Here is a 25,248-nt window from a genome sequence, read left to right as displayed (position 1 = left end):
TGATTTTCGCGCAGCCGCCATCATAGAGATGAGTCTAGTCGACGTCAGTCACTGTCCAGGGTGCTGAAAGCGTTAACTGATCGGCAGTTAACTCTTTCAGCACCCTCGACAGTGAATGCCGATCACAGTATCGAGCAACCTGTTAAAAAAAAAAGAAAAAGTTCGTACTTACCGAGAACTTCCCTCCCGGCCGTTGCCTTGGTGACGCGCCTCTCTTGGCATCTAACCCCACCTCCCTGGATGACGCCGCAGTCCATGTGACCGCTGCAGCCTGTGCTTGGCCTGTGATTGGCTGGAGCTGTCACTTGGACTGAATTGTCATCCCGGGAGGTCAGACTGGAGGAAGAAGCAGGCAGTTATCGGTAAGTCAGAACTTCTTTTTTTTTACACGTTCATGTATATTGGGATCGGAAGTCACTGTCCAGGGTGCTGAAACAGTTTAACTCTTTCAGCACCCTGGACAGTGACTATCTCCTGACGTCGCGTACCGGAATTTTTTTTGCCGGGTTCGGCCAAAACGAGTACGGCCGATCCCGGTGAAGTTCGGTTCGGTTGTCCGGGTTCGCTCATCTCAAAGACACTCCGTTTGGATGTTTGTAAACAGAAAAGCACGTGGTGCTTTTCTGTTTACATTCATCCTTTTGACAGCTCTTGCGCGAATCACGCAGTTCGCACGGAAGTGCTTCCGTGCGGCATGCGTGGTTTTCACGCACCCATTGACTTCAATGGGTGCGTGATTCGTGCAAAACGCCGAAAGAACGGACATGTCGTGCCTTTTTTTCAGCCGACTCACGCTGATGCAAAATCACGGACATGTCTGCACGGCCCCATAGACACATATAGGTACGCGCAACGCGCGTGCAAATCACGCGCGTTGCACGGACGTTTTTCCCGTTCGTCTGAATAAAGCCTAAATGTGGTACCCTTGGTGCAGGAATGACACCATTAGGTCCCGCACAATTTTGCCGGATGTGGCAATTGTGTCTGGGCAGCCTGGGGGGATTAATTTGGCGGTCTTTGCCTTCATAAATTAATAAACCGCAGGTGTACCCTGTTGTGCTCTCGCACACTTTATATAATTTAATGCCATATTTTGCACTTTTGGATGGGATGAACTGCCGGAATAAAAGACAGCCTTTGTAGCATCTAATCAGGGATTCATCCACCGATAAATTTTGATCTGGGGTGTAGGATTTGAGGAAAGATTCTTATAGGAGGGAGATTAACGGTCTCAATTTATTAAGGCAATCGTAGCCTGGGTCATTTCTTTGGGGGACTTGGGAGTGATTTGTATAATGCATGAAGCGCATTATAGATTCATATCGGTGTCGGGACATAACTGCTGCAAATACACGGGTAGCGTGGATAGCTCTTGATACCCAGTAGGAGCGGATAGTTGATTATTTGACCAACCCCATATTTAGCGTTAGGTCTAAAAAAAATTAAGCTCAGGGACACTAGTGGGGGTCTATGATGAGTAGGCGGATGTGGGTTTCTGTGCAATGAATTGTCTTGCATATATATTTGTCTGTTGGACAATTAACTCCAGTACTTGGTCAGTGACAAATATGTGGAAGAAGTCCAAAGGGGTAAAATTGGCAATATCCACTTTTATTCCTGAGGTTGCTGACAGTTTCGGGGCCTGGGGGGAAAATTAAATTGCAGGATCCCAGAACACTGGAGGGACTGCACCACTAGGCCATGCAACTCTAGCCCCTGCACCACTATGCCCTACACCTGGGGATTTGACAGCGACGACTGACTCCACCACCATAGGGATATGGGGTCCAGAGGTAGAAGTAGAACTTGAGTTGTCACTGTCTGAATAAAGTTCTACCTCTGAAGCAGAGTCGGTGTCACTACCTGAACTGCCGGAGCATAGCAAAGTGTACGCTTGCTCCGCAGTAAACATTCTCCGAGCCATTATTTAAGTAGAAATGTAACCGCACATGCGTGCGCCATTTTGATTATCAGGGGTTGGGGGGTGATCGGCGGTCTAATTTCTGTGAGAGAAGAGAGAGAACTAACCGCCGCTGTTTTTACAGTGATCGCCGTTATTTGGTGAAGAACGGCGATCATGTGACCGGGGACCGGATAAAACGGTCCTCAGTCTGTGCTCCGAGGCCTCAGCTACTTCCGTAGCCGAGTACACAGAGTTTAAGCGCCTCCTGGGGGCGCTATCTTATGCCAAAGCACTGCCATAAAAAGGCGGTACTCTGGGATAAGTACCCTTAATGGTCGCCGTGAAAACGTATAGGTGGTCATTAAGGGGTTAATAAAGTATGGGTACTGCACAATCTAGGTGGAACAAATACCGACCTCCATGTGATAGATAAAACCTATCAAACACAAGTGAAAACCAACATATAGAGATATTGCATTAGAAAAGAAGATAGATTAGTAGCAATCAGTTCATTAAACATACATCAATATTTCCAGTATACATGAGTAGTTTACGTCAACATTATATTTAGAATTTTAATATTCTAATTATATTTGACATACCGATAAGTTAATAACATCTCTCCGTCCATGTGTGGATCGCGAATAGCATAACTCCACAGCTATGAAAACACGCTGAAACAGCAGGTTTTGTTTAGCCCCTTTGGGCTTAATTTACTTATAGTGTATATCCAAAATACTTCATGTTGGAGCAGCCGTATCCTAGTTTATTTATCATCAGTGCCCTCTATCTGTTGGAGTAGGCACCATTTTAAATCGAAGACTTTAACGCGGTTTAACGGCCGGGATCTCTGATTCTGGCCGTTAGTGTGAGGTGTTAGCTGTAATATACAGCTAACACACGCTGCATATGGAGCCGACTTAGCATTATAGTCCGTACCATACTCCACCGCACCAACTGTTACATAAATTTACGTCAAATGCTAGTAAGAGGTTAATAACCAGATGGAGCAGTCACCCTTCATCATCAGTGTCTGAGTTACTTCATGTGCATAGGAGAATGGAGCCCTTTACATTCCGTGAGGTTAACTTCATAATGACATGTTTATTATAGTAACATGAGATATAACAATCGTTAGGTGTATATGTAGCTCAAAATTTTCCTGTAGGACATCATTGATGCCATTGCAACTGCTCCATTGCGAAAAAACTTAAAGGGTAAGTAAACTTTTAAAAATCTTATGACATGTCATAGCGACATGTCAGAAGTTTTGATAGGTAGGAGCCTGAGCACTGAGAACCCACCGATCGCTAAAACGAAGAGGCAGAAGTGCTCGGTTGAGCGCTGTGCCAATTAGTTTCTGATTAGCCCTCTTCGGAAAGCAGAGCGAGCAGTGTACGGGCTCAGAATAAAAGGAAAGAGTAAGAAAAGGTGCCGGGTTTACCACACCAATTTCCAGCTCCTTTCTGAGCGGATACGCTGCGTAAAAGCACCCAGCATATCTGCCCTGTGCGCCGCAGGGAATTCCGGGCGAAATACCGCACGAAATTGGTGCCATTTTTCCGCATGATGTCCGCTGTGGAAAACTGCAGCACTTAACCAGCCTGCTAGCAAGCCAGCCTTCTTGAGACAGCTGCAGCGGCGGTCACATGGGATGAAGGAGCCCGGCCCTCTGACGTCACCCAGGCCGGCCTCCTGGGATGACTTTTTTGTGATTGGCTGTAGCGGTCACATGGGATGAAATGTCATCCCAGGAGGCCGGCCTGGAGGAAGATACAGAGACTCCTGGGTAAGCATAATATTTTTTTCTCTTTTTTTTTTTGCAGAGTTGCGTTTATTGCGGCGGAATCGCTGCGAACCCGCTGCAAAAAATGCAACAAGGTTTCACCTCCCCATTGAATTCAATTAGAATAGCGATCAGGGCCTCCTGCTCTCATGTCCCCTAGTGGGACAAAGTAATAAAGTAAAAAAAAAGTTAAAAAAAGATGTGTAAATAAAAGATTTAAAAGTATTAAAAGTATTAAAAGTATTAAAAGTAAAAATCCCCCTTTTTCCCTTATCAGTCCTTTATTATTAATAAAAATATATAAACAAACAAATAAACTATACATAATTGGTATCGCCGCATCCGTAATGGCCTGAACTACAAAATTATTTCATTATTTATCCCGCACGGTGAACGCCGTAAAATAAAATAATAATAAACCGAACCACAATCACAATTCTTTGGTCACTTCACCTCCCAAAAAATGGAATAAAAAGAGATCAAAAAGTCGCATGTACCTAAAAATGGTACTGATCGAAACTACAGTTCGTTACGCAAAAAATAAGTCCTCGCACGGCTTTATTGATTGAAAAATAAAAAAGTTCTGGCTCTTAGAATAAGGTAACACAAAAAGTGAATGATTGTTTACAAAACGTATTTTATTGTGCAAACGCCATAAGACATAAAAAAAAACTATACAAATCTGGTATCGCCGTAATCGTATCGCCCCGCAGAATAAAGTGAATATGTCATTTATAGCGCACGGTGAACGCTGTAAAAAAAACCGAAAAAAAAACCAATCATACAATTGCTGTTTTTTAGTCACCACGCCACCTAAAAATAGAATAAAAACTGATCAAAAAGCCGCATGCACCCCAAGAAAACTACAATGGATTCCTCAAGGGGTCTAGTTTCCAAATTGGGGTCACTTTTGGGGGGTTCCCAATGTTTTGGCACCACAAGACCTCTTCAAACCGGACATGGTGCCTAATAAAAAAGAGGCTTCAAAATCCACTAAGTGCTCCTTTGCTTCGGAGGCCGGCGCTTCAGTCCATTACTGCACTAGGGCCACGTGTGGGATATTTCTCAAAACTGCAGAATCTGGGCAATACGTATTAAGTTGCGTTTCTCTGATAAATCCTTTTGTGTTATAAAAAAAATGGTATAAAGAGGATTTTATGACAAAAAAAAAATGTAAATTTCACCTCTACTTTGCTCTAAATTTTTGTGAAACACCTAAAGTGTTCATAAACTTTCTAAATGCTGTTGTGAATACTTTGAGGGGTCTAGTTTCTAAAATGGGGTATTTGATAGGGGTTTCTAATATATGGGCCCCTCAAAGCAACTTCAGAACTGAACTGGAACCTAAAAAAATTAATAAATGAGGCAATACTTAGCTTCTTACATTATACTGATAATAAGCCGTGCCCACCCCGAGATGACCCCAGTTTTGACCGTTTGTATAAACGGAGACCCCTATTAGACCGTTCCAGTGCCCGGTTTTCCCAAGCATACACCCCCGAGAGTGTATTTCTATTGATGAGTCCCTGGTACATTTTAAAGGGAGGGTTCAATTCCGCGAGTACCTGCCGGGTAAGAGGGCAAGGTATGGCGTGAAGATGTATAAGCTGTGAGAGTGCATCAGGGTATACCTACAGGTTTAGGATATATGAAGGAAAGGCCACCCCCAAACCAGACTGCATCCTGGACTACAATAGGTACATGGGAGGGATGGACTTGTAAGATCAAGCCCTGAAGCCCTACAGCGCCATACGGTGTGGTATAAGAAGCTGGCCGGGCACATCATACAGATGGCATTGTACAATGCGTACATGCTACGTCGATGTGCAGGCCAGACGGGAACTTTCCTGGAATTTCAAGAGGTGATTATCAAGAACCTAATCTTTAGGGACCAAGAAGGGGGCACCCAGTACTTCTGGAAGCGAGCCCACACGCATCGTACCAGGGCAACACTTTCCAGGAGAAGTTCCCCAAACTGGCAAGAAGGGAAAAAGTCAAAAGAGGTGCAAAGTCTGCTATAAGAGGGCGATAATGGATGACACAATATATCAATGTGACACGTGTCCCGAATAACCAGAGCTCTGTATGAAAGTGTTTTAAAATTTATCATACATCCCTTGGTTTATAATTTACCCCAATTTTATTTACCCTGATGCACTCCACACAGCTTATCCCCCCTTGTCTTTCCCCTCTGGGCCCTGCTGTGTGTCCAGGCAGCTGATAACAGCCACATGTAGGGTATTGCCATACCCGGGAGAACCCACATTACAGTTTATGGGGTGTAGGTCTCCGGTCAAAATGCTCACTACACCTCTAGATGAATGCCTTAAGGGTGTAGTTTTTAAAACGGGGTCACTTCTTGCGGGTTTCAACTGTACTGGTACCTCAGGGGCTTCTGCATACATGACTTCGCACTAGAAAATCCCCAGTAGGCCAAATGGTGGTCCTTTCCTTCTGAGTCCTCCCATGGGCCCAAACGGCAGTTTATCACAACAAATGGGGTATTGCGGCACTCAGAACAAATTACGCAACAAAATGGGGTATTTCGTTTCTTGTGAAAATAAGAAATTTTCAGCCAAAACGACATATTATTTGAAAAAAATAATTTTGTTTTCATTCCCAGCCCAATTCAAATAAGTTCTGTGAAAAAACTATGGGGTCAAAATGGTCACAACACCGATAAATGAATTCCTTGAGGGGTGTAGTTTCCAAAATGGGGTCATTTGTGGTGGGTTTCTATTGCTTTGATACCTCTGGGGCTCTGCAAATGCGACATGGCACCCGAAAACCAATCCAGCAAAATCTGTACTCCAAAGAACACACAGCACTCCTTTCCTTCTGAGCCCTCCCATGGGCCCAAACGGCAGTTTATCACCACAAATGGGGTATTGCCGCACTCAGGACAAATTGGGCAACAAAATGGAGTATTTTATTTCTTGTGAAAATAAGAATTTTTTAGCTAAAATGACATATTATTGGAAAAAATATATTTTTTTTTAATTCCCAGCCCAATTCAAATAAGTTCTGTGAAGAAACTATGGAGTCTAAATGGTCACATTACCCATAAATGAATTCCTTGAGGGGTGTAGTTTCCAAAATGGGGTCACTTTTGGTGGGTTTCCATTGCTTTGATACCTCTGAGGCTCTGCAAATGCGACATGGCACCCGAAAACCAATCCAGCAAAATCTGGACTCCAACAAACACATAGCGCTCCTTTCCTTCTGAGCCCTCCCATGGGCCCAAACGGCAGTTTATCACCACAAATGGGGTATTGCCACACTAAGGACAAATTGGGCAACAAAATGGGGTATTTTGTTCCCTGTGAAAATAAGAAATTTTGATCACAAATGACATTTTATTGGAAAAAATGACATTTTTTTCATTTCAGAGCCCAATTCAAATACGTGCTGTGAAAAAACTGTGATGTCAAAATGGTAACAACAACCCTAAATGAATTCCTTGAGGGGTGTAGTTTCCAAAATGGGGTCAATATTGGGGGATTCCTACTGTTTTGACACCTCAACACCTCTTCAAACCTGGCATGCTGCCTAAAATATATTCTAATAAAAAAGAGGACTCAAAATGCACTAGGTGCTTCTTTGCTTCTAGGGCTTGTGTTTTAGTCCACGAGCGCAGTAGGGCCACATGTGGGACATTTCTAAAAACTGCAGAATCTGGACAATACATATTTAGTAGTGTTTCTCTGGTAAAACCTTCTGTGTTACAGAAAAAAAATGAATAAAATTGAAATTCAGCAAGAAAAATGAAATTTGCAAATTTCACCTCCACTTTGCTTTAATTCCTGTGAAATGCCTGAAGGGTTAAAAAACTTTCTAACTGCTGTTTTGAATACTTTGAGGGGTCTAGTTTTTAAAATGGGGTGTTTTATCAGGGTTTATAATACATAGGCCCCACAAAGCCACTTCAGAACTCAAGAGGTACCTTAAAAAAAAGGCTTTTGAAATTTTCTTAAAAATATGAGAAATTGGTGTTTATGTTCTAAGCCTTGTAACGTCCAAGAAAAAGAAAATAATGTTCAAAAAACGATGCCAATCTAAAGTAGACATATGGGAAATGTGAACTAGTAACTATTTTGGGTGGTATAACCGTCTGTTTTACAAGCAGATGCATTTAAATTCTGAAAAATGCAATTTTTTCAAAATTTTCTCTACATTTTGCAATGTTTCACCAATAAACACTGAATATATCGACCAAATTTTACCACGAACATGAAGCCCAATGTGTCACGAGAAAACAATCTCAGAATCGCTTGGGTAGGTTTAAGCATTCCGACGTTATTACCACATAAAGTGAAATATGTCAGATTTGAAAAATGGGCTCTGAGCCTTAAGGCCAAAACTAGGCTGCGTCCTTAAGGGGTTAATAGCTGCAAAAATTTCTGTTCCTTTGTTTTCATTATAAACATGCAGTGGAATGGCTGTGTTCACATCATCTGAGGTGTTCTGTCTGAGGTTTCCATCAAGTTAACCCCTCCGTTTCCCTCACCATTGAACTTTTGATGGAATCAATAGTGCAGTCGACTGCGCTATTGGGTTCATCAAGAACAACGGAACCCTGTCACAATGGTGACAAATGGAAACCATTAGCTAGGTTTCCGTCACCATTGAGTTCACGTTACGTGTGGACAAGCCCTTATGCTTTATTTAGGAGAACAAGTGTAAACTTGGACGTGAAAAACTGTAGTTTTTCACGTCCGAGTCGCACCTGTGCGGGACCCTTTATCACGGATCCCTCATAGACTTGAGTCTATTGAGCAATCCGTGAAAACAGCCGAAAGTAGTATATGTCTTATTTTTTCACAGGCCCTTCACACAGTCTGTTAAAACAACGGCCGTGTGAACAGCCCCATTGAAATACATGCGCTTCTATGACGGCCATTAAAAAAATGTCCATCACACAGTCGAGATTTTAATGAAGCCTTAGAGCAGGGGTCAGGAACCTTTTTGGCTAAGAGAGCCGTAAACGCCACATATTTTGAAATATAATTCCGCGAGAGCCGTACAATATGTTTAAAGGGCCATTGACAGATCAATCGCTCCAATGTTCACTTAGTACAGCAAGGAATACTCCTCCCTGCTGTATAAAGCCACAACTGGACTGAAACAATGGTAATTAGCAGTAAAAAAATTAAATAAATAACTTACATTGTGAGCTTGCGATGCATGACATCAGTCCAGCAGTCTGGCTTCTTCTTTTTCCTGCGCATGACTGGAAGCTGGCATTCTTCCCACCTGATGTTGAGAGAATGCCAGCTTTGAGGCATTCGCAGAAGAAAGAAGCTGGAATGTTGGACATGTCACACAACGCATTGTCAGTTATGTCAATTATCTATTTTATTATTTTACAGCGAATTATTGTTTAGGTCCAGCGGTGGCTTAGTGCAGCAGAGAGGAACACTCCTTTGTGTACTAAGTGACCGCTGGAGCAATTGTATCTGTCAGTGGCCCTTTTAAAAGTGTTGGTCTTACAGAAAATGAACAAAAAAGAGAGGCTCAGACCCATAGGGAACTAAAGCATTTACTACTTAAAGTGGTACATACAAGCAGGCACACCCAGCGTAATAAATAATTGAACTTTATTAAATAGTCTCACTGTACATAAAGTGCACACATTGACTTGTATTTAATTTTAAAGAACAACAAATCTCCGAACTCTTTTTTTTATAACATAATAACGTTTTAATGCTGTTGCTAACCAACGATGAATAGAATACTTCCTACCATTAATGTGACTTCTGGTGCTGCATGGATTTGCTGATGGCTTTGTAATCTGGTTCATACGTGGTGAGGTTTAGCTTCATGCAGGCGTTGAGACTTCCATCCGTTAAACGTGAACCTCCAGAGCTGTAAAGAAGCGCTCAGAACAGATTTTTGCCCTGATAGTAGTCCTTTAAATCAGTTTCTTATGCCCACAAGAGATTAATTTAAAGCCCCCAAGAGTGTAATATGGGTGGCAGATGTTTTTTAAGGCCATATTTTTATTTTTTTGGGGGGGGGCTATATAATGGATTATGTGGGATTATTTTCAGGGTGAAGTGGGAAGGGGGGGTTGGTGGGACACACTGTATTACACAGCCCCTTTATTGATGCAGCTCACTGCTGCTGACCATGAGGCTGTGTAACAATTTCCATGTTATAATGTTCACCTTCAAAGCAGCAGCACAGCCAGGGGTTTCTGGAACGTCCAAGGGAAACACAAGGGAGGAGGCAGATGCCGCTTCACTAGGGGACGCAGGTGCGTGCTTGCAGATGGTGCGGCTATGCAGGGAGTTATGGGAAATGTAGTCCATGCTCCCTGCCGCTCACCACTGCCGCCAATGCTTATCAGGCCATCAAAGAACTAGGGATGTCACGATACCAAAATTTGGACTTCGATACCGATACTTCGTTTAGTATTGCGATTTCGATACCAATTTCGATACTTTTGCCAACAGTAATAAAAAAAAAAATCTTCAGTTTTCTGATGTGAGGTGCGACGTGTGATGAATTTTGAACGCGCCTCACATTAATAGTAATTAATCCCATCATGTTTCTCAGTCATAATGGGTTAATGTGTAAGGTACATGATGGGGTTAATTACTATTAATGTGAGGCACGTGTAGGTGAAATTCATTGCACCTCGCGCCTCACATTAATAAGTGATAGAGAGCAGTGTTTATTTTATTTTTTTACAGCGCACACATCATAAATGATGCAAAAAAATTCTTGTGTGCGCCATTACTGAATGTATATTTTATGTATTGAGACTTATTTTAATGTTTATTGTAAAAAAGGTGTATGTGTATTTTTTTAAATTGATACTTTGTTTTTACTTTATTTTTAAACTTTAATGTACTGACATATATCAGATATGTGCCAGTACATTAGCCTGTGGACGGATAATACACAGGCAGTTGTTAGGACATACTTGGGTATGTCCTAACAACATGAAATATGGTAAGACAGCCCTGGGGTCCGTCAATAGACCCTGGGCTGTCTGCCCATATATGGTATGGCCCTCGATCGCGTCACAGGAATTCCCTGTGACGCGATCCAGGGGCATCCCCCCTGCTCATTTTCTCCTGAATGCTGCAGTCAGCTGTGATCGCAGCATTCAGGGGAATAACGGCGGAGATGAGCGGTTTCTCTGATCTCCGCCGTTATAGAGCGGGGCTGCGGCTGTGTAATACAGCCATTGCCCCGCTCCTGACAGGAAGTGCACGCGCGGTCAGCATAAGGAGGTGCGGCCGGCGCTGCACTAATGAGCGGCGGTTCAGGCACTGGGGACAGAACATGGGGGTGTTTTGTAGCGCGCCCGCCATGTTCTGTCTCCAGTGCCGCCGCTCATTAGTGCAGCGCCGGCCGCATCGCATCATCCTGACCCCGCGAACTTATCATGACTCAGGAGCGGGGCTGTGGCTGAATTACACAGCCGCAGCCGCGCTCCCATACATTCATGTATTACTATACTGAGCTGTGCGGCTGCGCAGCCAAGTATCGAAATACAGGAAATAGCGGTATCGAACCGTTTAGGGATGCACAGTATCGAAACAGTATCGAAGTTTCGATGCACCGTGCATCCCTACAAAGAACTACCAATATCAGCGTGCACCGCGGCCTGATGGAGCGCGGTGCATGCATCCTTCCCATAGACAGGTAGGAGCCCTGTCTGCGAGCCAGATACGGCCATCAAAAGAGCCATATCTGGCTCGCGAGCCATAGGTTCCCGACCCCTGCCTTAGAGCATAGACACACGTAGCAGTTGAGGTGCAGTTAAAAACCACATCAAAAACGTATATGCGGTTATGTGCTCCACCCTGCGGGGTTATGTTAACTATATTGATTTTAATGTTTCTCTTGCTTATTATGTGAATGTATTTCGCATTTTCTTCAATAAAAACAATTGGCACAAAAAAATAAAAGATGTAACTTTAATGAACAAGGTGCATTTTTACCACAACCGCTTCGAAAATCGCGCCAAATCGTAGTAAAAAGGGTGTACAAATATGACTTGGACAAAAAGAAAGTGGTTGACATTGCAGGGGTCAGATCCACGTATGAGATGTGCATTCCTTGTTCTTTCCTACCCTCAAAGAAATAGAAGAGACTTGAAGGATTTTAAGTGTATACATTTTTCTGTTATTTCTCCCTTTTTGTTTTGTAACTGTTTCGCTTGTTTTGTATGTCATTTTATCTTGTCAACTTTATAAAACTTTTTATAATAAAGCTTAAAACTTTAATAAGTTTCATTCTTGTATGCTTTGAAGAATCCATAACCGTGTGCGCCGGCCGAGTCCCGCCTGTGATCCGAGGAAATATAGAACATGTCCTATCTTTTCTCGAATCGGAGACTCGGATCATTTTTCATGGACCCGATTCACCCGCTAAAGTGAATAGGTCCGTAAAGACTATCGGGTGCCACTCGGATGCCGTCAAAAACGGCCCGAGTGGCACAACGATCGTGTGCATGAGGCGTTAGCAATGTGTCTGTGTTGGGTATCTGTCAGCCCAGAACTCAATAGGTGGTGTTCGTTGTATACCTGGGGCATGAGTACTGTGTTGGAGTGTTATTTATGTTCCATTTGCAACCTGAGTGGAAGGTGAGTGTAAGATTGAGTGAGTTCAAATAAATTGACCGCTTACAGTCACACTCACGTCACGTGCTGTGAAGGTGTGTACGTGACAGGACACTATTATTATCTTATGGACACTGTTGTGTGACAGCTGTATTATACAGGGAATACTATGAGACTTATTGCATAGGAATTACTATTTGCTTGGCTACTGCTCTTGGGTCACTGCCATTTCTGTTTTGGCATAGCTCTGCAAATGCACTACGATGATTAAGGTGTATTGCTATGTCTAGTCACCTGGGCTAAGAAATAGTATTGTCCTGAAGGTAAATAATATAAAGCAATTCCAAGACACTTAAAGGGGTTCTCCACGCACAGACAACTGATGACCTGATATATCATCAGTACATGATCGGTGGGGGTCCGACACCCGGATCCTGTACCGATCAGCTGCTCCCGCACTGGATGTTCATGCCAGAAGCAGATGGCTCTGGTCACAGAATAGCGGCCGAGTTGCTATACTGCAGCTCTGCTGTTGTTCTGCAGTATGGTCACTATGCAGTGTACAGAGCCATCTGCTTCCGGCTCCGAATACTGCATACCCTGCATAACATCCGGTGCCCGGAGGCAGCCGGAGCAGTTGACTGCTGCAGGGTCCGGGTGTCGGACCCCCACCGATCATATACTGATGTCCTATCCTGTGGATAGTTCATCAGTTGTCCGTGTCTGGACAACCACTACATTTCTACCCCAGTACATGAGTCAATAGTCTGCAACCAATTGGTAGACTGCTGTAAACTGATGTGCATCCTAATTTTGTCCTTTGTCAGCTAAATCCCTCTATCACTAAGGGTCTATTCATACTGCAGTTTACGTTTGTCGTATGTGCTGGGAAATGCTGGAGGCGCATATGCCGAAGGCGTACATAGAACCGTACGGGCCTGACATATGCCAAAAGTGTGTCCATTTGGCATCCGTCAAGCTGGTATATTTTGGTATATATTTTGTTTTGCAATACAGGAAAGCGGAAAACGTGGTAAACCATTTTTTCTTTCTTTTTTCAGTTAGTGTCTATGGGCAATGTATGCAACTGTATGGCATACAGTTGCATACGTCATAGGCATCCATCAGAGGTCTACGCTATGAATATTTCTCTGCATATACGTTAAACTGATGCCCCAAATGCAATGTAAATTCTGCCATTGACTTAGGCTTCGTTCACATGTGCGCCATGACTAACAACATGGCGTATTTTGACGGAATCAACTACGCTATTGATTCCGTCAAAACGACAGAACCCTTGCACAACTGAGACAAACGGAAACCATTGGCACCGGATCCGTCACCATTGAAATCAATGGTGATGGAAACGGAAACCTTTGGTTTCCGTTTGTGTCAGTCAGGGTCACGTTCCGACGGAAAGCTCAGACAGAACTTCGGAACGGGACCCTGACACAGATGTGAACGAAGCCTTAACAGTACATTTATTCTGCTGGCTGTTTTCTTAGACAGTTAGGGTATGTTCACATGCTTAACCAAAAACGTCTGAAAATACGGAGCTGTTTTCAAGGGAAAATAGCTCCTGATTTTCAGACTTTTTTTGAGCAACTCTCGTTTTTCGCGGCGTTTTTACATCCTTTTTTGGAGCTGTTTTCAATAGAGTCTATGAAAAACCGCTCCAAAAATGTCCCAAGAAGTGTCCTGCACTTCTTTTGACGAGCTGTCATTTTACGCTCTGTATTTTGACAGCGACGCGTAAAATTACACCTTGTCTGAACAGAACATCGTAAAACCCATTCCAAGCAATGGGTAGATGTTTGTAGGCGTAATAGAGCCGGTTTTTCAGGCGTATTTCGAGGCGTAAAACGCCTGAATTACGTCTGAAAATAGGTTGTGTGAACATACCCTTACCTGTCAGTGGGTGCAGCAACACAACTATGCAGAATATAGGTCTAAAACGCCTGAATTACGTCTGAAAATAGGTTGTGTAAACATACCCTTACCTGTCAGTGGGTGCAGCAACACAACTATGCAGAATATAGGTCTATGTTGTGAACATGACACTGAATAGACCTTTCAACCCTCTGCTGACACAGTAGATAATGTTACAGTGAAGCGAGCACAAAGGTCTATTAAAAAAAAGTTATTTGGCATTTCTCCAGAATTCCTGTACACGGTGTCCCCAATCATAGGCACACTCATACAGTTCAAGGCAACTGTGCTTTAGCTGACCTGTTTGGAGCATCCTGCCACTGATGAATATAACTGGGTGGAACCGACAGCAGCCAATCAGATCATATTATGGTGGGGAGTACTAGTGTTCACCTATCACAGAAGTGAGATTAAAATAACAGAGAGATGGAAGGACTGGCGATATAATGTCAGACCTGAGAACAGTATACAATGTCAATATGCACATTTTTTTAAACGTCAGCATGTTTATACTTTACAAAATACAAATCGAAATACAAAATATTTATTACAACTATGTATTACTGCATAGGTCCTACAGGTACAAAGCATGCCGTTTATATCTTATATATGGAAATAAACTGTCATGTAGTTTGTATCTCCACATTTAGGTAACTGGCTACATAGTAATGAAATGTAGAATCAAACATCTTTGTAATATGTCTCCATTATATTTTCACAAATTTTTCTGTTTGATTTTACGCTATGCATTAACTGGTAGCCATGATGCACCCAGTGTCAGGCATTTATTTATGTATTTCCCTATCAGTCCCGGTCCCCAATGTGACTCACAATCTAATTTTACTATCTTACAGTCTTAATGCCTTCAGTCCGCCACACTGCCCCCAGCTAGCCACTATGACCCAGTGAGCCACAGACTAGCGTAGAACTCCTCCTGTCTTCTGCAGCAAGCAGGGACTTTAGAAGGACTTATCTGCGGACTTATAATTTAAGGCCCTTTTACACCGGCTGATAAACAGCCATTGCAGTGAGCGCTGATCAGCTAGACATCATTGATTGGCGTTCGTTTGCTCCGGTCACAAGGAGCTATGGAGACGAGCGGTCGTTACTCCGATCTCTCATCCCCATACATTATTATCATGTCGGCAGCGTGTCTGCCTGTTTACACAGGGAGATGTGTTGCCGACAACGATAATATTTAACTTTTTTTTTTAAATTATACGACCAGCAGATGATCGAGCGTTTCTCGTTCATCTTCAATTATCGGCAACGAGTGTTATAGAAACGCTCGCCGATGATCGCACAGTGTAAAACCCCGTTTACTGTTCCAATGTCCATCTGCACATCAGGTCTGTCTGGTTTAAAGAGACTCTGTCACCACATTATAAGTGCCCTGTCTCCTACATAAGGACATGGGCGCTGTAATGTAGGTGACAGTAATGCTTTTTATTTAAAAAAACTATCTATTTTCACAACGTTAGGAGCGATTTAAGTTTATGCTAATGAGCTTTTTTAATGCCCAAGTGGGCGTACTTTTACTTTCGACCAAGTGGGCGTTGTACAGAGGAGTGCATGACGCTGACCAATCAGCATCATGCACTCCTCTCCATTCATTTAAACTGCACTAGCGATATAGATATATCACTATGTGCAGCCTCATACACAAGCCCTAACATTACTACAGTGTCCTGATAATGAATACACATGAAATCCAGCCTGGACGTCATGTGTACTCAGAATCCTGACACTTCTGAATCTTTTTTTGTGAGATTCCGGCAAGTGAAACCAAATCTCGTTTAGCTACGAGATCTCGCGAGATTTCGTATCCGTTGCTGGAATCTCACAAAAAAGAGTCAGAAGTGTCAGGATTCTGAGTACACATGACGTCCAGTCTGGATTTCATGTGTATTCATTATCAGGACACTGTAGTAATGTTAGGGCTTGTGTATGAGGCTGCACATAGCGATATAACTATATCGCTAGTGCAGTGTAAATGAATGGAGAGGAGTGCATGATGCCGATTGGTCAGCGTCATGCACTCCTCTGTACACCGCCCACTTGGTCGAAAGTAAAAGTACGCCCACTTGGGCATTAAGAAAGCTCATTAGCATAAACTTAAATCGCTCCTAACTTTGTGAAAAAAGATCGTTTTTTTAAATAAAAAGCATTACTGTCACCTACATTACAGCGCCGATCTCCTTATGTAGGAGATAGGGCACTTATAATGTGGTGACAGAGTCTCTTTAAGCAATCCTGGTAGATTGATTCTGCCCGGACACAAGTGTGGCAACATGGCACAGCAGGAAAGTGCTTGTAATCCGGGACTGATGAACTTGAAACTATTGTTTGTAAGAGATTGGTCTGACTAACACCTGGTTAACACCTTAACCCCTTAAGGACGCAGCCTAGTTTCGGCCTTAAGGCTCAGAGCCCATTTTTCAAATCTGACATATTTCACTTTATGTGGTAATAACGTCGGAATGCTTAAACCTACCCAAGCGATACTGAGATTCTTTTCTTGTGACACATTGGGCTTCATGTTCGTGGTAAAATTTGGTCGATATATTCAGTGTTTATTGGTGAAAAATTGCAAAATTTAGAGAAATTGTTGAAAAAATAGAATTTTTCAGAATTTAAATGCATCTTCTTGTAAAACAGACGGTTATACCACTCAAAATAGTTACTAGTTCACATTTCCCATATGTCTACTTTAGATTGGCATCGTTTTTTGAACATTCTTTTATTTTTCTTGGACGTTACAAGGCTTAGAACATAAACAGCAATTTCTCATATTTTTAAGAAAATTTCAAAAGCCTTTTTTTCAAGGTACCTCTTGAGTTCTGAAGTGGCTTTGAGGGGCCTATGTATTAGAAACCCTGATAAAACACCCCATTTTAAAAACTAGACCCCTCAAAGTATTCAAAACAGCATTTAGAAAGTTTTTTTTTACCCTTCAGGCATTTCACAGGAATTAAAGCAAAGTGGAGGTGAAATTTGCAAATTTCATTTTTCTTGCTGAATTTCAATTTTATAATTTTTTTTTCTGTAACACAGAAGGTTTTACCAGAGAAACACTACTAAATATGTATTGTCCAGATTCTGCAGTTTTTAGAAATGTCCCACATGTGGCTCTACTACGCTCGTGGAATAAAACACAAGCCCTAGAAGCAAAGAAGTACCTAGTGCATTTTGAGTCCTCTTTTTTTATTGGAATATATTTTAGGCAGCATTCCAGGTTTGAAGAAGCGTTGAGGTGCCAAAACAGTAGGAATCCCCCAATAGTGACCCCATTTTGGAAACTACACCCCTCAAGGAATTCATTTATGGTTGTTGTTATAATTTTGACCGCACAGTTTTTTCACAGCACGTATTTGAATTGGGCTGTGAAATGAAAAAAATGTCATTTTTTCCAACAAAATGTCATTTGTGATCAAAATTTCTTATTTTCACAGGAAACAAAATACCCCATTTTGTTGCCCAATTTGTCCTTAGTGTGGCAATACCCCATTTGTGGTGATAAACTGCCGTTTGGGCCCATGGGAGGGCTCAGAAGGAAAGGAGCGCTATGTGTTTGTTGGAGTCCAGATTTTGCTGGATTGGTTTTCGGGTGCCATGTCGCATTTGCAGAGCCTCAGAGGTATCAAAGCAATGGAAACCCACCAGAAGTGACCCCATTTTGGAAACTACACCCCTCAAGGAATTCATTTATGGTTGTTGTTAGCATTTTGACCGCACAGTTTTTTCACAGCACCTATTTCAATTGGGCTGTGACATTAAAAAAATGAAATTTTTTCCAATAAGATGTAATTTTTGATCAAAATTTCTTATTTTCACAGGGAACAAAATGCTCAATTTTGTTGCCCAATTTCTCCTGAGTGCGGCAATACCCCATTTGTGGTGATAAACTGCCGTTTGGGCCCATGGGAAGGCTCAGAAGGAAAGGAGCGCTATTTGTTCTTTGGAGTGCAGATTTTGCTGGTTTGGTTTTCGGGTGCCATGTCGCATTTGCAGAGCCCCAGAGGTATCAAAGCAATAGAAACCACCCACAAATGACCCCATTTTGGAAACTACACCCCTCAAGGAATTCATTTATGGGTGTTGTGACCATTTTGACCCCATAGTTTTTTCACAGAACTTATTTGAATTGGGCTGGGAATGAGAACAAAATTATTTTTTTCAAATAATATGTAGTTTTGGCTGAAAATTTCTTATTTTCACAAGAAACAAAATACCCCATTCGGTTGCCCAATTTGTCCTGAGTACCCCAGTACCCCATTTGTGGTGATAAACTGCCGTTTGGGCCCATGGGAGGGCTCAGAAGGAAAGGACCACCATTTGGCCTACTGGGGATTTTCTAGTGCGAAGTCATGTATGCAGAAGCCCCTGAGGTACCAGTACAGTTGAAACCCGCAAGAAGTGACCCCGTTTTCAAAACGACACCCTTAAGGCATTCATCTAGAGGTGTAGTGAGCATTTTGACCGGAGACCTACACCCCATAAACTGTAATGTGGGTTCTCCCGGGTATGGCAATACCCTCAATGTGGCTGTTATCAGCTGCCTGTGCACTCAGCAGGGCCCAGAGGGGAAAGACTAGGGGGGGATAAGCTGTGCGGAGTGCATCAGGGTAAGTCAAATTGGGGTAAATTATAAACCAAGTGATGTATGATAAATTTTAATACACTCTTTCATACTCTTTCATACAGGTTCCAGAAGTACTGGGTGCCCCCCCTTCTTGGTCCCTAAAGATTAGGTTCTTAATAATCACCTCTTGAAATTCCAGGAAAGTTCCCCTCTGGCCTGCACATCGATGTAGCACGTACACATTGTACAATGCCATCTGTATGATGTGCCCGGCCAGCTTCTTATACCACACCGCATGGCGCTGTAGGGCTTCAGGATTTGATCTGACAAGTCCATCCCTCCCATGTACCTATTGTAGTCCAGGATGCAGTCTGGTTTGGGGGTGGCCTTTCCTTCATATATCCTAAACCTGTAAGTATACCCTGATGCACTCTCGCACAGCTTATACATCTTCACGCCATACCTTGCCCTCTTACCCGGCAGGTACTCGCGGAATTGAACCCTCCCTTTAAAATGTACCAGGGACTCATCAATAGAAATACACTTCTCGGGGGTGTATGCTTGGGAAAACCGGGCACTGAAACGGTGTAATAGGGGTCTCCGTTTATACAAACGGTCAAAACTGGGGTCATCTCGGGGTGGGCACGGCTCATTATCAGTATAATGTAAGAAGCGAAGTATTGCCTCATTTATTTATTTTTTTAGGTTACAGTTCAGTTCTGAAGTGGCTTTGAGGGGCCCATATATTAGAAACCCCTATGAAACACCCTATTTTAGAAACTTAGACCCCTCAAAGTATTCACAACAGCATTTAGAAAGTTTATGAACCCTTTAGGTGTTTCACAGAAATTTAGAGCAAAGTAGAGGTGAAATTTACATATTTTATTTTTTGTCAGAAAATCCTCTTTATACCATTTTTTTTTATAACACAAAAGGTTTTACCAGAGAAACGCAACTTAATATTTATTGCCCAGATTCTGCAGTTTTGAGAAATATCCCACATGTGGCCCTAGTGCGGTAATGGACTCAAGCACCGGCCTCCGAAGCAAAAGAGGACCTAGTGGATTTTGAGGCCTCTTTTTTATTAGGCACCATGTCCGGTTTGAAGAGGTCTTGTGGTGCCAAAACAGTGGAAAACCCCCAAAAGTGACCCCCAATTTGGAAACTAGACCCCTTAAGGAATTCATTGTAGTTTTCATGGGGTGCATGCGACTTTTTGATCAGTTTTTATTCTATTTTTAGGTGGCGTGGTGACTAATAAACAGCAATTCTACTATTGTGTTACCTTTATTCTAAGTGCCAGAACTTTTTTTTTTTTCAATCAATAAAGCCGTGCGAGGACTTATTTTTTGCGTAACGAACTGTAGTTTAGATCAGTACCATTTTTAGGTACATGCGACTTTTTGATCTCTTTTTATTCCCTTTTGTGGGAGGTGAAGTGACCAAACAATTGTGATTGTGGTACGGTTTATTATTATTTTCTTTTGCGGCGTTCACCGTGCGGGATAAATAACGAAATAATTTTGTCGTTCAGGCCGTTACGGACGCGGCGATATCAATTATGTATAGTTTATTTGTTTTTTTATATATTTTTATTAATAATAAAGGACTGATAAGGGAAAAGGGGGGATTTTTACTTTTAATACTTTTAAAACTTTTATTTTCTTATTTTTACACATCTTTTTTTAACTTTTTTTTTACTTTATTACTTTGTCCCACTAGGGGACTTGAGGGCAGGAGGCCCTGATCGCTATTCTAATACACTGCACTACATGCGTAGTGCAGTGTATTAGAACTGTCAGCTACTCACTGACAGCAAGCATAGTGGCTTCCGTCTATGGCATAGCCGGACGCCATTGTTTGGTGTCCGGTTGCCATAGTCTCCATCGCCGGCCGCTATCGCGTAGCAGGCCGGCGATGGCAGCTTAACCCCTAAAAAGCCGCGATCTCTATAGAACGCGGCTTTTAAGGGGTTAATCAGCGGGGACACCGCGATCGGTCCCCGCTGTAGGAGCTGTGACAGCTGCTGTACGAGACAGCAGCTGTCACAGCTCCTGTATGTGTTGGTAGGACGGCCGAAACTGCCGTTACTCCCGAGACGTACTATTAGGTCATGGAGCGCGAACGATACAGCTGCCATGACCTAATAGTACGTCCAGGAGCGGGAAGGGGTTAATGACGGCTGCTCACAAGCACGTTAAGTCCATAATCACACGCACAGTTTTGATGCAGTTTTTGTGGCAGTTTTTTACTCAGTATTTTGAACCAAAGCCAGAAGTGGATTCAAGAGGAAAGGAAGGTATAAAGTAGAGACTGATGCATCGCCTTTCTTTTGTGTCTACTTCTGTGTTTTATTCAAAATACTGAGACAAAAACTGCCACAAAAACTGCATCAAAACTTTGTGTGATCTTGGCCTAATTTTTAAATCAGCCCTATTCATTATCTCCTGAATATACAAATAGCCAGATTAACACATGTATATGTATAACATTCATTGTGTGGTAACTAGCTTGGTTCCAGCTGGTAAAAGGATATGAATGAGGCGATCAGACTCAGGCCTTATTTACACGAACGTGTTTAACGTCTGTGATACGCGCGTGAAAATCACGCGTGTCGCACGGACCTATGTTAGTCAATGGGGCCGTTCAGACAGTCCGTGATTTTCATGCAGCGTAAGTCCGGTGCGTAAAACTCACGACATGTCCTATACTTGGACGTTTTTCACGCATCACGCACCCATTGAAGTCAATAAGTGCGTGAAAATCGCGCATGGCACACGGAAGCACTTCCGTGTGTCGCGCGTGATTCGCGCAACAGTAGATAAAGAAATGAAGGAAAAAATAAAAGCACTTCCTTAATTTCTTTTTCTAAACAGCAAAACCGCGTGTCATAAGGATGGCATATGTGTGAAAATCACGCAGCAACGCACCATTCGCTGATGACACACGGAACTGCAACGCGTGCAAATGCAGCGTTTCTTTGCGCGTGCAAAACGCACACGCTCGTGTGAATACGGCCTCACAGCCATTCAGAACAGTTTACCAAATAGAGTCGCACGCAACAAAAATAAATTCCAACAACAGCAACCAACCTCCATGTTGATGGTTTCCATGTAGCACCAAGGGGTTCTTTTATATATGCACAAATAAAATAAAAAATAAGCAGATGATGTAGAATGTTATGTGGGATAACATATGATGTTCTATAGGGGGCACTCCCTCCGTCTGGAGAAAAAGGTTCAATAACCAAAGGCGACAAGCGTTCTTTACTGTGAGAACTGTAAGGGTATGGTCACATGGCTTTCCGATAAACGGCCGAAAAATTGGAAGCCGGACGCCTCCAAACATCTGCCCATTGATTTCAATGAGAAAATGTTCCGATGGGGCGTTTTTTGTTACGCAGCCGTTTTGAAAAAGAAGTGCATGTGACTTCTTGAGCTGTTTTTCATTTACTCTATAGAAAAACAACTCTATAAATGGCCGTAAAAAACGCTGCGAAAAACGCGAGTTGCTAAAAAAAAACGGCTGAAAATCAGGAGCTGTTTTCCCTTGAAAACAGCTCTGTATTTTCAGACATTTTTAGATAGGCGTGTGAACGTAGCCTGAATCTATGCAATAGCCTACCGCAGGAGCTGGTCACAGCAGGGACAGTAGATGGCTTTAAAAAAGGCTTAGATAATTTCCTAGAACGAAAAAATATTAGCTCCTATGTGAATGTGTAGAAATTTGTGTTTCATCCCTTCCCTTTTTCCCATCCCTTAGTTGAACTTGATGGACATGTGTCTTTTTTCAACCGAACTAACTATGTAACTATGTAACTATAGCTGACTAAACAATTATTCATAAGGTACGGTAGTTTGTTTATTGTTTTTTATAAATAGATTCATGACTTGTATTGATCACCAAAACTTTTATTTCTATTTTTTTTTCTATATCCACAGTTGTTTACTGATGGCATCACAAACAAGCTACTTGCCTGCTATTTGGATACGTCTATGAAAGATGCAGTACTTGTGCGAGTCTATGGCAAAAGGACTGAGCTGTTTGTGGACCGTAAAGATGAGGTGACAAGTTTCGAGATGTTGCGAGCTCATGGTTGTGCCCCAGAGCTATATTGTACTTTTCAAAATGGACTTTGCTATGAGTTCATGCGTGGCTTGGCACTGGGACCAGAGCATGTGTGCCAACCTCATATATTACGGTAACATTTAGCATTCATAAAGCATTGACTATTTATTAGAGCAGGACTATGAATTATAGGTTTAAAGGGGTTTTCCGAGTTTCTGCTTTTTGGGGTCGCTATATCTAGGCTCTCCTCCATACTTACTCTTTAACAACATACGATTTCAAAAGTGCCCTGTTCCTCTGCTCTTGCCGTTCGTCTTGTAACCTCTGATGTCACGTTTCCTTCAATTCTCTAGTGAGGTCCCGTATACCGATCCATGCTGATAGTCCTTGCCCAGTATACGGCACGGCACTAGTGAGGGGCCGTGCACTTTCACAGCAGGGGAACGCGCATACGCGGTCCCCACTGTACTCTTCATGGGGCAGGATTTTGGGCGGTGACAAGCGGGAGGCTACACAGGAACAATAATGAATGCTGCTCAGAGAATGCAAGGAAGCAGAAGTAAACAAAATGCCCTCAAAGCCATGTCAACAAACGGTGTGCGACGGGAACACGAGTCATTGTAAGTAATTTTTTTCATAGAAATATGGTCAAGTTGCCTACAGTTGGGGAAATTTATTTTTATAGGTTTTTATTTTTAAGGGATCTTGGAAAACCCCTTGTAATACGATTGTTGTTTTGAACTTTATTTCAGTTCACTGATTTTCATGCATAAACCCCATTATATACAGGGGTCAACATATTAACAACATTCCACAGTTTATATCTATGTGACGAAGTGTTGAATATATTTGCCAATAATTTGATTAATTAAATAAGGTTTTTTTCTGCATTCAGCTAGAACGCTAAATTTAAAATTCTACTGGATTCCTATTACCAGAGAGCAGTGCATTGTAGGCGTTTTTTGTATGACAGTGAGGGTATGTTCACACGGAGTGTTTTCAGCCGTTTTTCGGGCCATAAACATCGCAAAAAACGGCTGGAAAATCGGAAGCAGAATGCCTCCAAACATCTGCCCACTGATTTCAACGGGAAAAAACAGCGTTCTGTTCCGATGGGCCGTTTTTTTCATGGCCGTTGTAAAAAACGGCCGCGTAAAAAAATGGCCGCGAAAGAGAAGTGCATGTCACTTCTTCAGCCGTTTTTGGAGCCGTTTTTCATAGACTCTATAGAAAAACAGCTCCAAAAACGGCCGTAAAAAACGCAGTGAAAATCGTGAATGGCTTAAAAAATGTCTGAAAATCAGGAACTGTTTTCCCTTGAAAACAGCTCCGTATTTTCTGACGTTTTTAATTTTGTGTGTGCACATACCCTTACCCAGTTAGAGCACAATAATGTATGCAGACTGCAGATGACCTATATAGATTCCAAGAAGGGCATGGTCAGATGTGGCGTATTTCTGCCGGCACTGTCCGCATCAATGCCGCACATAATCTGTGTTGCAGATTCTGTTGCGGCTCTGCCTAAAGTGTACATTAAATTGATGCGGATTAGCCATTTCGTATTCAGGTGAAGAGTACTTCCCTTCTCTCTATCAGTGCAGGATAAAGAGAAGGGGCAGCCCTATCCCAAGTAAAAGTAAAAGAAATTCATACTTACCCGGCCGTTATCTTGGTGACGCGTCCCTCTTTCGACATCCAGGCCGACCTCCCTGGATGACGCGGCAGTCCATGTGACCGCTGCAGCCTGTGATTGGCTGCAGCCGTCACATGGACTGAAACGTCATCCCGGGAGGTCGGACTGGAGGAAGAAGCAGGGAGTTCTCGGTAAGTAGGAACTTCTATTTTTTTTTTACAGGTTGATCTGTATTGTGATCGGAAGTCACTGTCCAGGGTGCTGAAACAGGTACTGCCGATCGTTTAACTCTTTCAGCACCCTGGACAGTGACTATCTCCTGACGTCTCCAAGCAACGCTCCCGTAATTACAGCACGGTGGCTCATTGGTTAGCACTGTTACCTTGCAGCGCTGGGGTCCTAGGTTCAAATCCAACCAAGGACAACATCTGCATGGAGTTTGTATGTTCTCCCTGTGTTTGCGTGAGTTTCCTCCGGGTACTCCGGTTTCCTCCCACACCCCGAAATCATGCCAATAGGGAATTTAGATTGTGAGCCCCAATTGGGGACAGTAAAAGAGGACCTCTGTACAGCGCTGCGTAATATGTTGGCGCTATATAAGTAACTGAAATAAATAAATAAATAATACAGGTGCACACACGTAGTCACCCGTAATTACGAAAGCCCCATTGACTTCTATGGGCCTGCCCGTGCCGCGATAACGGCCCGTGATTATGTTCGTGTGCATGTTGCCTCAGTCTGGCTATAGACCTAGAAATACATAGGTCCAGC

At 42.7% G+C, this 25,248-nt stretch overlaps 1 protein-coding gene across 2 annotated transcripts in view; it reads left to right on the top strand.

Annotated features, from left to right (window-relative positions):
* ETNK2 (ethanolamine kinase 2) overlaps nucleotides 1-25,248 on the top strand; it is a 122,853-nt gene that overhangs the window by 35,591 nt on the left and 62,014 nt on the right. For both annotated transcript variants that reach the window (XM_075853730.1, XM_075853729.1), the window contains exon 2: nucleotides 22,718-22,977. In XM_075853730.1, the coding sequence (XP_075709845.1) occupies nucleotides 22,718-22,977 (260 nt within the window). The remainder of the gene's footprint in view (nucleotides 1-22,717; nucleotides 22,978-25,248) is intronic.

The sequence above is a fragment of the Rhinoderma darwinii genome, chromosome 2 (assembly GCF_050947455.1).
Source record: "Rhinoderma darwinii isolate aRhiDar2 chromosome 2, aRhiDar2.hap1, whole genome shotgun sequence".
Classification (NCBI taxonomy): Eukaryota; Metazoa; Chordata; class Amphibia; order Anura; family Rhinodermatidae; genus Rhinoderma; species Rhinoderma darwinii.
Note: the sequence above shows the minus strand (reverse complement) of the source record. Positions and strands in the feature narration are given on the sequence as shown.